Genomic DNA, 14,988 nt, shown 5'->3' on the forward strand with positions numbered 1-14,988 from the left:
TTCTAAAAATAGTGATGCGTCACAGGGAAATGTGGGGGTGGGGGGGGGGGGGGCGGTGCATTAAGGGGAGAGCCTGCTCCATCCATCAAGCAGGAAGAGGAAATGACTTCATCATGAGGTCACCCTCTTAAATAGCTCGTCCCATCAACTTTGAGTGTTGCTATCCCAGTTTCGGGAGGCGTCGTTCCTCTGCATGTCATAAGGCACTGATTCCGGGATCACATTAAAAGAAATCTGGCACTGCTGCTTCAGGTCCCTCCAAATACACTGTGTCCGCCGGGGACGTCACAGCACTTGGACTGATTACAATACAACTCCATTAACAAAAACCCCAAAAAAGCAGAGCCGAGCAGTTTGAACAGTCATGTCAAACCTGACGCTGGGTCACCATAACCCTGGCCGCTCTGTCAGCACATCCAGCTGCTCCATCCATCCATCCATCCATCCCAGAGACATCCTGCTCCATCCATCCATCCCAGAGGCATATTGAGGCTCTTTGGGACTGAGGAAAGGCCACGGTAGGCAGAGCTCCTTCAGAGGGGTGAGACTGAGAGGCCACTCCGCCTCACTGGATCTTCGAGAGCCCGCTGGCCACAAGGAGCCTGAAGGGGATGGCAGAGCGGGAGACGGTCCGGGGTAGTTTGTGGAGACCTGGGCAACCAAAGACAAACAAAACAGCCTAAGTATCAGCTTAACCTTAACTCTTGGTGGAGTGTAAAACAAAACAAAGCACTGCTCGGAAGCAAAAAGTTTTTTTTTCCAAGAGGTAAAGAGAAAGCAAGCACATGAATTTGAGAACAAAAGCTGAAACAGTGGAGGGAGAGGCAGGGGCAGGCTCCTGCTGAGCAGTGAGGCGAAGGAGATGCTATCTGGGTGCAGAGGAGGGCGGGGCTGTGGAAGCGTGCAAGTGAGAGTGCGTGCTGCACAATCGTGCTGGCCTGCCGTGTTTGTGTTGGGCGGAGGGGGTTGAGGATGTGTGTGTGTGTGTGTGGGTGTGTGTGTGTGTGTGTGTGTGTTCGCTCCACCGAGGGGCCGGACGGCCTAACCCACAGGCCCCTGGGAGCTTGTGCTGCCCTCCTGGCCCCGTGCACTTTCCTGAGAGAATTGTGCTCTTTCTATCTGAGGAAGAGAGACCAGCCCATGGGGAAACACAGGCCTGAGCAGGGAACACCTAGCACACAGGCCTGTCTAAAGAAACTGCTGACAAATGGTTGTACGCACCACCAAAATCTCACATACAAACACACCTGTTAGATGACTAGCTAATACCAGAGAGTCATCATTTCTTGGTGCTAGTTTAATGATTACTTTCGAAGGGACATGGACATATTTTACTGAAGTACTGGCACATTTATGCAACAATTTGTATATGTAGAATAATCTCATTTCCATTGAACAAAACGCAAGAGCTCCTGCATCAACCCTGTCCACTGGCCTCTGTACGTCCCGTGTCTTTACTGTGCTGCTTTTAGCGATGCAGCCCCTCACACTGATTGAGCCAGACACACACAGACGAACACAGAGAGTGACAGAAAGACAGACGGACAGACAAAGACAAGAGACTGACCGAAGGCACGGATGAGCTCTCGCTGAACGGTCCAGGTGAGCGTGTTCATCAGGCAGGCTGAGGTGAGGCCTGCGAACAGCACGTTGTAGAGGAATACGATGTGGAAGTTGCCGAGCCAGTTGTAGCGTCCAAAGTCTCCCAGCAGATCAAATCTGGTGATGCCTGAGGTGGAGAGAGGTGGAGTGGGTAATCCTTTAGACCAGTGTTTCTAAGATGGCGGGTCGCAGAATGTGTGGTCAACAAGTAATTTATTTAAAAAGCTTAGCTATCCGGTGTTGGTCTTACTGCACTCTAAATATGAGTGTATGTTTATGTTGTATATGTTAAGTGTATTGTAGCATTGTGTTGGCCTATGTGTATTTTTACACATATATTTGAGAAATAAATCTAAATTCTTTCAAATCTGGGACTCAATGACCAAGGGACACTGTGGATCCCAGGGTCAGACCAATTGAGAACCAATGCTTTAGACCCCACACATCCTCTGACAAATCAGAGGTTTCGGGTTAGTAATGGTCTGCCCCCTTGTGGACGTGTTTGTCTGATGCTTCATTAGTCACATTAAATGATTAACCTAATGTAGGCCACCTACAGTAATTTAAATCCGTTTAGATAAATCACAGATACAATTCAGAACCTTAAGAGTTCTTAGTCAGTTTTTAAAACATCCAGGTCCACTCTATTGTGTCACTGTTTTTGAATGTTGAATACAAGGCGACAATGTGCTCAGACTTATATAGTATTTTACAGTTTAATGCATGGATTATTAAATTCTTAAGTTCTGAGAATTTTTTTTAATTCACCAACTTAAGTTTTTCACTGGGAACATACAAAATGAGAAACTTCCCAGTTTCAGCTTACCAAGTGTTCGGGAAAAGACAGGCAGGGCTGAGCTCAGCACCACCAGCGACACGCAGTTCCCAATGATCTGTGGAGAACCACACAGACACAGTCAGACCCACTGAGCCTAAATGCAGTTCCCTGGTTAAGAGTTCATGACTGTAAGAGGGGTCTGTGGGGGAGGGAGACTGGGACGTACCTGTGTGAGGGTGGTGTCCTGGGCACGAGGCAGCAGACTTGAGAACAGAGGGGAGCTGTAGAACCCAACCACTGAGGACACCATTAGATAACTGACACACAGCAGGTCAAGGATAAAAGCTAACCAACCACACCCTAAAAAGCTCCAGCGCACACAGCCTTTAAATGCTGCACTATTGACTTTGTTAGAACTGCATAAAGCAAATAACAAATAGTTCACACAGATTATAGTGGAAAAAGGGGGATAGACTTTAGTTTTAATTCCACTTTAAACAGAGGGGGGCCCCCCACCATGTGCTTTGTAAACACTGTGATGACAACACAATGCTGTGCTTAGCTGGACGGAACAACACCGTCAACAAACAGAAGATCACAGGTAACTGCAGGAGTGGAGAGTTTCCAGTAGCAACAGTGCCTGCGTGTTGAAGGAGCCTAGAGTAAACTGAGGTAGGAAGGATACAGGATGAGCACCACCTCCACTGCTGCTCCCAGGGAGCCAAACATGGAGAAGGAGGCCATGCCCAGTCGGGGGTCCTAACAAACAAAGAGAACAGAAACTTTTAGTGGCATGTCAATAATGCAGTGGATCTTCCATAAAACACATTAGTCTGGATTTCATTACACTGTTTCTCTCTGCCTAGCTTTGAACGGTCAGCAGTTGAAGTGATGTGAATCAGTTTGCATGGGTGTGCTGTGTGGGTAGACCCTTTGAGTGTGAACACGTCATAACTGCAGTTACACAACCCTGGCAGCTCACCTCCATTCCCCTGGGCATGGCTGTCTCGTCGAAGAGCAGCTCCAGGATGTGGAAGCACACCATCAGCACACACACAACCTGAGAGGAGACACAGATGAATGAGCTCTCTGCACTGCTGAAGCGCACACACACACACACACACACACACACACACACACACACACATACACACACACACACACACACACACACATACACACACACACACACACACACACACACACCATCCCTCATCTTACCGTAAGAGCCAGAAGCAGGAGCATGGCCAGTGGGTAGCCCAAGTTGCGTTGCCATGGGGATGCCCTCCTCCGCATTTCTGTGGTGGAATGTAAGTAACAAGAGATGCATTTTCACCGTAATTGCATCGCCGCATAAGAGGACTGATTTTTCTTACTCTCTACAAGCTACAAAGACATGAACACTTTAGCCTACGGAAGAATGGAACTACCTCCTTTTGGACAAGGTGCAGGGGGAGGGGGGGGGGGGGGGGGGGGGGGGGGGGGGGGGGCTTGCCTTGTGATTGCATTTGTATCAAGATACACAGCAACTATCCATTCAGCAAAGGTACAAGTTCACCATGAACTCAACATAGATAATAATAATAATTTCAAATTACGTATTTGCATCGCGCAGCAGAGCGCTATGCCAGAGCCGTACTGAATGATAGTTGCACCACTCCTGGTAGCCAGGGCATGGAGTAGCTCAAAAGTTCCAAACACTGGTGTCAGTACATGCAACTTTATCTGTTTTAACAAGCATGCAGAGCTATTAACCACAGTTTATACGCATTTTATCGTGTACTGTATTTCCCTATTCATTACCATGGGCTGTTTCTAAGCCAATTTAGGCCTAAACTATTAAGGTTTGAATTGTATTCACTTTATGTATATAATCTTATTTGTCTTCTTGTTTTGTATTACTTAGATTTATAATCTTATTTTTCATTAAAGGAAAAATGTAATTCTTTGAAATAATCATCATCTCGGTTAACTTTAAGGACGTTGCTTTGTTACAATCTCTGACATTGTAATAATAATAATTAATGTTTTTATTTATATAGCACCTTTCATGCAAAAGAATGCAGTTGAAAGTGCTTTTGTACATTACGTGCACAAAGAAATTACATGCACATAAAAATAGACATCAAATAAACATAAAAACTCAGATAAAGTGCAAAAAATAAATACATAAATAAAAAAGAAAATAATGATCATAATAATAATTATTACAATTATAAAAATGTAATACATAAAATGCAAAGCATAAGATAGAAATTAAAACTCTGCAGTCATATTTAATCTAACCCCTTAATATCATATAAGTAATGAAAGTGAAGTAATGAAACTATTTTATATGATGACATTATATTACATTTGTCATCTGCATACCTGTAAAGTTAACATGATTGAAACTCATGAGGTCCGTGATTGAGATCTGTGTGCCTTTAACTGCTACTCAGATGTAGTGAGGCAAGCTGTCTCACTTGTAGTGAGTAGCAGTTTGTGTTTGAACTTGTAATACTATGGAGTGTGAAAATCCATGAGATTTAGTGTTAAGTATGTGAGTATGGGGGGGAAAAGGGTGATGCATGTATGGGGGTGGAGGGTGACGCTTACCTAAAGCAATGCGTTTGGCCTGCACACTGAGAAACTGCTTCTTCACTGCCTCCATATTCACATGAACCCAGCAGGACGCACTGTCTGGAAATGGAATTACAGAAAAGGAAGGCAGAGTGAGCGAAGACGACACAGAAGGGGTGAAAGGTCACCTCAAAAAAGCACAGGAGAGAGAGGGAGAGTGATCATGAAACTGAAAATATTAGAATATTGATGAAACTAAGAACTAAAACAGAGCCCTGTGCGGTCCCTCTCCATTACTCATCGAACACTCATCCAACCTGAAGTTACCCCTACACCCACCCACCTACCCTCCCTCCCTCCCTCCCTCTGCACAGCCACACTCACTCTTCAGCTTCCTGTGGAGAGAGGCCTCCTCCATCACCGCACAGTTCATCGTCTCCTCTACATTCTCCAGCAGCTGCAAGAGCACACACACACACACACACACACACACACACACACACACACACACACACACACACACACACACACACACACACACACACACACACACACACACACACACACACACACACACACACACACACACACACACACACACACACACACACACACACACACACAGAGAGAGATCAGTCATCCTATAAGAGGGGTTGCCCACTCAAAGTCCCCCCCACCACCAATGAGACATGCATCAGGGAGGGGGAGGGTTTCGCTGCCAGCCTCTCTAGAGAGGACGCTCTCTTGCAGACATGGAGAAGAAGGCCAAAGGGTCAGTAAGTCTGTGTGAAGAGGACGAGGAGTGGAGGACTCACCCGGGGTTTGACCAGCAGGCTGCCGGTGATGCTGAACATCCGAGACAGGCCGAAGGGAGTGCACACTACACAGAGAACACACAATGCAGTCAACAAGCTTGTTGTTCCTGCTGTTGTTGTATTTAAAATGTATCAACATGCACTGAATTATCAAGTCAGCCGAAGGAACACAAGTCTGGAATCCACTTCTCTAATGTGCGGAGGGAGAAAACTACCACACTTCAAATGCAGTCATCATTTAAAGAGGGAACACTCTGTGTGTACTTACATAAGAGCAGCAGCACTCCAAACAGAGAGATGCCTGAGTACAGGTAGGGCAGGTAGCATTCCCACAGGTCTGAGGACAGATACATGCCACTTAGATTAAGAATACATTTATAATAATAATAATAATTAGTTCAATTAATAGCGCACTCTAAATTCACCTGAATCTCAGAGTGCCACAGTACATAGTAAGAACATAGTTAAAAACAACCTATAATAAAATACATTTAAAAAGTAAGGGCACTAGGGCACAGTTAATTAGATGAACTCCACGCTAGACATAAACAAAAAGAGTCTCCCTCTCTTCCTACCAGTTTCTACACAGACAAGGAAGGACTGACTGACTGACGCCATATTGGACTGATGGAGCCCAGTGGGTCTACTAACCGTAGAGGCTCTCTCTGGCTGTGTGATGGTTCAGTAGGGCTGAGGCCACCCACACCATGCCCAGCACTAGCAGGCTCAGGAACAGAAGCATGACAGCGGTCTCATACACACGTGACATCACACCCTATGAGAGAGAGAGAGAGACAGAGAGAGAGAGAGAGAGACAGAGACACACACGCACAATGATGAGACATTTCATACAGATATGCTTTGATGACTAATATATCAAAGCCTACACTCATTCAGTATATTCAGTAGCCATTTTTATGAAAAGGGAAGGTACCTTTTTAGATCCTGCAAAGCCCTCAGACTCGGTGAAGAAGTAGGCGAAGGGCATGAGGAAAACGAGGGAGAGGTTGGAGAAGAGGAAGACCAAGTTCCATAAACCTGATAAGGGAAAAATGCCATTGTCATGATTTTCATTCTATTTTAAGCTTAAACTCTCCAGTCAACAGTGCTAAAATTCTGGATTTACTTGAAGGCACTGCTTTTAACCACTAGGAGGTGCATGTGTCTACAAGCACACCCTAACAAATGATAAACATCATAAGGTGGTCAGTGTGGACAAGGAAGGAAGGTAGGAGGCGCTCTTGGAGGAACCCTATTCTGGGGAAATGTTTTTAGAAAAACGAAAAAGGGTTGCTTTCCTGCAGCTGAGCTTAAACTCTGTTTCCCTTCTATGATTTACACCAGCTGGTTTGGAGCTGGAGAAGACACTATGAGCCTTGCTGTGAGTCAGCAGCCCAGACCCCTTACACGCAAGATCTGAATTCTACAATGAACAGCCAGGTGCCCAAAAACAGAAGTTCCACAAAGCAGGAGTTCCACTGACCATTCTGGTCATCAGAAATGGCTCTATAGAAATAATAATACAAAAAAAAAGTGTGTGTGTGTATACACGTGTGTGTGTGTGTGTGTGTGTGTGTGTGTGTGTGTGTGTGTGTGTGTGTGTATACATTTGTGCGAGTGTGCTACTGGTGTTTAATCAGATGGTTACCGTGTATGAGGGAGCCGTTGAGCCACTGCATGTAGTAGCTGTGGGGGAAGGTGAGCAGAACCTCATTGGACAGGATGGAGATGGGGAGCAGGAGCACGGCGCACACCGCCACAGACAGGGTGAATGTGCACAGCCACAACCTGCACAACAAGGCAAGGTCATTTTATTTATATAGCGCATTTCATGCACATGTGCAACACAATGTGCCTTACATATACAGAGAGGGGAGAGATTATAGAGGGAACAGGTAGGATAGGCAGATAATGCTATGGGTAGGGAGAGGGAAGGGAGGAGCCGTGAGTAACATTGACATTGGCACTAAGTGTGGATAGCAGAGTGCCACGGTGGAGGGGGCAAAGGCCGCAGAGAGCCAGCCGTCAACACCACGGATCCATAAAACAACTGATGGTTATTCAAGATTCACAATGACAAAACAAATTATAATAATCAATACACTTACGAAATCTTGTTGACTGTGGCATCTTCAATGTCATCTAAGAGAAAAGTTGGAGGAGAGGGCAATGAAAAGCTTAAAGATGACTGGAACACATTACCATCATAGTATTTCAAATGTCTGCCTTTGGCCAACACACAACCAAATAATTTAGAACATTCATGCTGCCTGAAAGCATTCCAGAATTACATCATGAAGAGATTCCTTTTTTTTACATGATATGTTATCTGGCTAAGAAACACACCATGGGAGTGAGAGAGAAAAGACAGCCAAGTAATAAGACTAATCTCAAGATAACCCAGATAGTGTATGATGGCACAAAGAAGGAGCTGTTGGCCTAAATAGCACAGATATGAACAGAACAACAGTCAAATGCTGAGAACACTCTGTTCTAACTTGGTTATGTAGGGGGTGCATGTCCAGAGACCGAGTACATGAAAACCTCTCGGACTTCTTTTCTCAAATGTAACACAAGTACCAAGGCTGGCCCAGTTTAAACAAACTGGCTGAGCTAAAATGGCACTGCTGGAGTCATTTAGCATGCATAGGAACACCAATGTGCGAGTTGAGTTTGGGGAGTGTTATCTTGCACATTTTCCTCCTAAAAATCCAATAAGCATGTTGGCTAAATTCCTGGTGAACCCCATCTCTACGGCCAGCCCTGCACTTGGGGAAGCGCACACATCTGTCTCCAATATGCTCAATCATTCCACAATGACGATCGACTTCACCAATGCGATCATCCACTGTCATGCCATGGTTATGCTTGTTTTTAAGTCCTCGCAACAACACTGCTAGCAACGTTGACTGGATTTGGGAATAACACCCTGAAGCATAATGCTGTAGAACTTTCCGTTTTGTACGAAGATTTGTTTACACAACTGCAGACCCGTTGAGAAGCCAGAGGGCTAGGGGCTGAGACCAGATGAGGTCTTTGAGGTTATGAGTGTTTGTGGTGGGGCCCAGGGCCTGGGGCTTCGCTGGAACTGGAAAGGTATGTTTACCAGACATTCCTCAAAGGCCCTCCACCAGGCGAGCAGACAGGAGGGCAGGAGAGGTTGCATAACTCTTCATCTTGAGTCATTTGGGGCCCTGACAAGGTGACTGAATGAAGCCATCTACAGAGCACCCCCTTACTCTACACTGAGCTAATGTAACTCAACTGGACACAGTGTGCTGCCCTGAGCAAAAAGAGGGGGAGCAAGTCAAATGTACGCAAAGGGAAAGAGATGTTAAAGGAGTTGTGCTTGAAGGTTGCGCAATGCAATCTAAGCACAGGGAGCAGGAGAATTCCATACAGAGCACTCCTTGTTTTGGCAAAGCTTTTTAAGATGGGAGTGTTTGGACAGAGAAAACATGAGCAGAACTCTCATTGAAGATGCCTGCCTCAATGTTGTTGGCACTCACCGGTGACAAACTCTGCATTTTTCTTGAAGTGAGTGAGAATGAGGTAGGACACAATGTACAGGCAGCTGAAGAGAAGGACACAGATCTGTGGGGGAGAGAGGGGGGGGAAACAAGAGACATCAGAATTATTTTTATTGGACAAGTATATTTTCACATACAGGACATTGACTTGGTGTGGTTGGGTCATAGGACAGAAATCATATAAACATATTAACAAAACAGCAAAAATAAGAATACAAGATAAATGTGAACATGAACACCTCTCTAACGAAGAACTCTGCACTTAAAACAAGAGGAATTTGGGCACGATCACTAACAAATAGAACATCTGGACTGGGTCTGCATTGTTATGGACAACCAGTGACTGGGGGAGGGGCTATCAGTCTGTGTGTACTCAGAGTCCCTTTTGTTATCGGAGAACATGAGTGGTAGTCCTCCACCTGAAGCTAGCGTACAGCTGCTTATCTGCATTTACAGCGCTGTGACATAAGAGACGCTTATCATGCCCCACTGGTGTATGTATCTGGGTGCATGGTAATGTACAGACTGCAGAGGCCAAGGGAGTGGTGTGTGAGCGTGCGTGCACACACACACACACACACACACGCACAAACACACACACACACACACACACACACACACACACACACGTAAGCAGGACTGAATAGGACTACTGACACACTGAGCCAAAGTACTCCGATAAGAATGGGGGGTAAAAAGGGTCTAAAAGAAAATTAGGTCAGAATGAAATATTGTAAAACTCTTGTCAACCTAGTTTGGGGGACTATACCACCATCTACAAAAGTGAGCTAATGGTCTTTAGATCTACGAATAGTGTTCACAGCCCACCACAGAGACACACCAGAGACAGATGGAGTCCGAAGATTATCAGTTTATCCCAAATGAGAGGGGGAAAGGGGGTGAAAGTTACAGACAGGGATTAAAGCTATGTAGAACACAGTAGCATACAATCATGCCACCCAAAAAAAAATGATACCTTAAATAGATGTCCGAAGACGTGTCCAAACGTGTATTGCAGACACATTCATTGTGATTTTTTAAAAATCAAACAGGTGATTTTGCAACCATATTTTAAATATCACCTATTCTAAACTTTTAGAAATGTCTTTTTAGTTTAACCAAATCTTTTGCAACCAAATCTTAAAAGATGAGTTTTGGCTTTCTTTCCGAAGTAGAAACAGAGAGCCATTTTGCTGACAATGCATTCCCTTTCTGCCTGTTCAGGAAGTGAAGAAACCAACTGAATTATGTGTAGTGAAAAATCATACATCAGCGCCATTCTCTTTTAGGAACTCCACCTAGCAGGATGATGTGGAAATGACCCTTAACCACGCAGCCCCATGACCTCTACTCTACATCCCCAGTGTCTCTTTTGGGGAAGCCAAAGAGTTAAATGTGAAGGCTTTAAACTAACCCCCATGTCAGTCTGTGTGGAGGAACTGTTGAAGGAAATATATCTTTGTTTCCCAGTGGTGGGTGCATTTGCCGTTAGCAGGCAATTGTAGGCTACAGGCAACTTAAAATAAATGAGCTTTACATCTAAGAGAGGCAATATCCCCTGCATCCTCTTCAAACTTCAGAAGAAGATAGGAAAGATGGGGGATGTAGGCAGGATACAGACATTCAATTCCAATAACTCAACAGATGTGGAAAAACACCCATGAGGGTTGAACAGCCCTGACACAAACAAGACCGCCCAGAGCCCAGCCTCTCTCTCTCTCTCCCCCCACTGTGCTCTTCAGGCGGAGCAGCGATGTTCCACAACAGCTAAACCGGCTGAAACCCAATCCCACTGTAAGGACATCTGTGCTCTGGGCACTGGGTATCACAACAGCCATTGTTTGATAGTGTTGATGCCAAAGCACGCTGCCTCAGTTCTACTTTACTGCTCCACACCTCTAAGCACAAACATGAAACTGAAGCCCATCCTTAACCAAGTCCCTCATCACCCTAAATCCTGTTCCCAATGTCAAAAGGTGTACCATTCTTTTAATACTAGTATAGCAGTTTAAAAAAATTGGGGAGGGAGGACACAAGGTTGAGTGGGGGCTCTGGGTCAAACATAAGGCCCCTTTACATTAAACAGAAGCACAGAAGTCTGACCTAGTTAAAGCCACCCCACAATTGAGTTTTGGGGGACAAACAAAGGGGCTGCCACATGCAAATATGTAGTACTGACAGCCAGACAGGCTTGTGTTATTAAGCTGGTTAAAATACTGTATTGAGGATGGCCATTGTGTTGGAATACAGACCTTACAGAGATATGAGGGGTATTGGACAAAGGTTGATAATAAAAGCCTGAACTGATCCAGCAGTGGGTTTCCCAAAAAACATGACGCCTGAGATTCAGACCATTTGATTTACACTTTTTGAGGGTATTTCTCAGCCTGGACATTAGGGAGAAAGAACGTGTTAAGCTCCATGACTTCCTCTGGCAAAAAAAAAGCCTATACTTAGAACAATGCATGACCAAAACACAGATTACTTGAATAAGTATTAGGCAATCAACCCAAGGGACCAAGTTTTTCTTAATTAACTGAAGAATAGAGTTCAGCAGCCAGGTCACATGGACCCTCAGGCTGCATTTGATTGGCACAGTAAGGGGGGGATCAACTGTGACACACACACGTCATGGGTGAGATTATCTAGGAGGTGGTGCAGTGCAGGGCAGGCAAACATATGGGCACCACCAACAAGATGACCAGGTTGAGAGACGTTCACAAGTCTCGCAAGAACTTTAAACCCTTGCGGCTGTTCAAGCTTTCAGTTTTTCATTCCTGGGACACGGTAAACACAACCATCTGGTAGAGGAGGTTTGGTAGCAAAACTAATTTCCTTAGTTAGAAACCATGCCAAGACATGTTTCCTTTGAGCTATAGAGGCTGGTGTGAATTTAAATTATTCAGTATTCTCTATTGTTTGAACAGGCAAATCAAAAACACAGAATCCAGCCATGATGCAGAACTATGCTTTGCACAGGTCAGAATGCCACTATGTGCAACTATGCACCCTTACAGTTTCGTACAAAAGGTTGAGTTATGCCATTAGCCGCAGGGAAAATAGCAAAATGCAATGCAGCCTCTGTGTTCCACCAGAAGTATGCTCACAGGTTACATACTCCTGTACATTCTCCCAAAAGTTCACACAAGTTACTTGGTTTACCGCTGAAATTTAAGAGGGGTTGGCATGTGTTGATCAGAAACCCTAGGAGTTTGACACGGGAGGTTTGCAGTCTGAAGACACTGAACAGGATATCACATGTAAGCCTTGTAAGACTTCAGTTCCGTTCCTTCAAGCGTACATTTATATTTAGTAATTTAGCAGAAGCTTTTATCCAAAGTGATGTGCAAAGGAGGGAACAATCAAGTTACGAGCAAGAGACCTAGTGTAACAATAAATACTGTTTTACATAAGAAATAAAAAAGTGCAGGAGTGTAACTACTGTTAGTGTGAGTTAAGTAGTGGTTAGAGGAGATAGCATTAGAGAAAGGATAAGGGGAGGGAGAAAAAGTAAGAGGAAGGGAGAGGAGGTGCAAGGATATTAGTGTTAGCAGAGGATGACTGACGACTACTGTGTGCCATCTGTGGTTCCTCAGGATAACAAAGGATCATCTTCAAGACTGAATAATTAAAGAGACAGGCTGGTATTGGGGTCAGTGATGGGCTAAGTACACTCCTCTAATTTAGACAAGGGCAAAGTCCTGACCTCTGAATATGAGTGTGTTACACTGACTGAAAGGGATTGATTACATATGAAACCTTTAAGGTGACTCAGTTGGTCACAATTACCTCGTCATGGCGGTTAATGGGAAAGTCAATTACATTATTGGCATTTACATACAACAGAAAAGAACACTATTCGATAAGATAATAATGAGGTCTAAACGGGATACAGAATAACCCTTTAAAACCAGCTGAGCAGAGCCGTTATTTAGAGTGAGCTTTTGACATGGACAAAATAAACCTGTCAAAACAGTTGCAGATCAATACGTTTGATTGGAAAGGGATGAGGCAGTACTTTTTGGTCTGCTGGGCCCATCCCCCCCACGGGCAACACCCTGAGGCTGGGGTCTTTAAAACAATGAGCTGCCTTTTCATCTTCTTGATGCCACATTCTCCATTTGATATCAAGCTCGGAGCGCTTGAGGCATAAGTCTCTATCCATTTTTGTCTTTATACTTGACAGACTTCTTAAAAGGCAAATATTGTTGTGTAAAATCCATCAGGTGATGATAACCTTTCAAACTGTTTTCAAGGCACTCAAAATGGCTCTCTAGTCCAATGCTAAAGGGGTAGTTTGAGAATTTTAGCTTTTCACTGTCAAGCCCCTCAATCTAAAAGGAGTTCTACAACATAAGTGGGGGAACTGCCAAGAACTGTAACAATCAATTTGATCACATTTCATTTCAGCGGTTCTGGCTTTGAATCAGTCATATGTAAGGTAGATAATGTAGTTCTGAAAACTAAAAAAAAAAGTAAACTATATAGGCCTACTTTCCTCTCTAAAAATGTCAATACCCACACAAAAATGCTGTGTTCGAAATCCTACGATAAATAATGGATATGTATCATTACACAAGAACTGTTATACTTCACTATGCTTTACCTTTGGTGATCTTTAACCCAGGAAAGTATAAACTGAACGTAAACTCAGTTAAAGGGAGCCTCTGACAAGCAGTATGATATCAAGGACATGTCCATTTCCCTAATGGCATTAACACAGACTCATTAGACGTGATAACAAGACATATAAAACAGCACCGAGGACACCGAGGGCTAAGGGTCAGAACTAGTGCCTTGTTGTTACGCTGCTCAGGTCTGAAGTTCAGAGGAACTGTGCCAGGTTGGTTAAGCAAAGCCTGATTACAATAGAGGCTGGTGCCATTTCCCTTGATTTCACATCTGATCCAAGTTGGCATATAATTAGGCTACAAACACACAAACGGGCTTATTTATTGGTCTCCCACAACAATATCAAAGAGTTCTGTTGCAGAGCGGTGTGTGCGGGGTTCCTGGTCTCTATGAGAACTCAGCCATCATAAACTCAAGCATTTATATTACAGGCCAATTGACTCACCAATGTTCCTCATGAGTGACTGCAGGGGCTATCCCCAGGTGTGAGGCAGATACCCCTCCCCCTCTTTATCAGTATTTCCAAAAGGAATAGCCTTTCCCCCAATGATCAGCTTCCTATCGATTCATTAGTCTACAAAAATGATTTTTAGCAGGCATTTCCATACAGCAACCATTACATTGCTTTTCCTTTCTGCTGAGCAATTTACTGTTTAATAATATAAAAATCATAGTGTTAATGTTACTGGTTCCAAACGCCACATCTAAAATAGTTCAATCTGTTCTAATGCTGGCTTAAACCAAACAATAAAAGAAACAGTGGTTATCACAGGTGTGAGAAAACCTAGACACGGTCTTAATCAGTCCGTTAGTCGTTAGCCTTCCGATGATAATGCTGTGTGCATAGCCTACCTTATGAACAACTTATTTAGCTGTTAATGGTCTAGTTTTGTGTACTTACTAAAGTCTCTCGCACTCGCTCGTGGAATTGCTGCTCCCTGACCGACACGTCGTTTATTTCCATTCTTTGAAAACATGTCTTAAACCATTAGACTGGTTTGGAAAAAACGGAAAAGCGCAAAAAATAAAGTCATAGAAGCTTCGCTTCAAAAAACCATCAGCAGAGGCA

The 14,988-nt window shown here is 44.2% G+C and overlaps 1 protein-coding gene across 1 annotated transcript; it reads right to left on the reverse strand.

Moving 5' to 3' along the window:
• Positions 1-130: 130 nt before the first annotated feature.
• Positions 131-14,883, reverse strand: lmbr1l (limb development membrane protein 1-like; the record flags this gene model as incomplete). Its single annotated transcript, XM_080832699.1, has 17 exons — positions 131-651; positions 1,568-1,729; positions 2,429-2,495; positions 2,607-2,697; positions 3,066-3,139; positions 3,363-3,440; positions 3,602-3,678; positions 4,979-5,062; positions 5,327-5,399; positions 5,758-5,822; positions 6,026-6,094; positions 6,409-6,532; positions 6,692-6,795; positions 7,406-7,545; positions 7,866-7,899; positions 9,267-9,351; positions 14,821-14,883. The coding sequence occupies 17 exons, from the start codon at positions 14,881-14,883 to the stop codon at positions 566-568; spliced, it is 1,476 nt and encodes a 491-aa protein (XP_080688825.1). The 3' UTR covers positions 131-565.
• Between the last annotated feature and the right edge of the window lie 105 nt (positions 14,884-14,988).

This window comes from Sprattus sprattus, assembly GCF_963457725.1.
Source record: "Sprattus sprattus genome assembly, chromosome: 2".
NCBI lineage: Eukaryota > Metazoa > Chordata > Actinopteri > Clupeiformes > Clupeidae > Sprattus > Sprattus sprattus.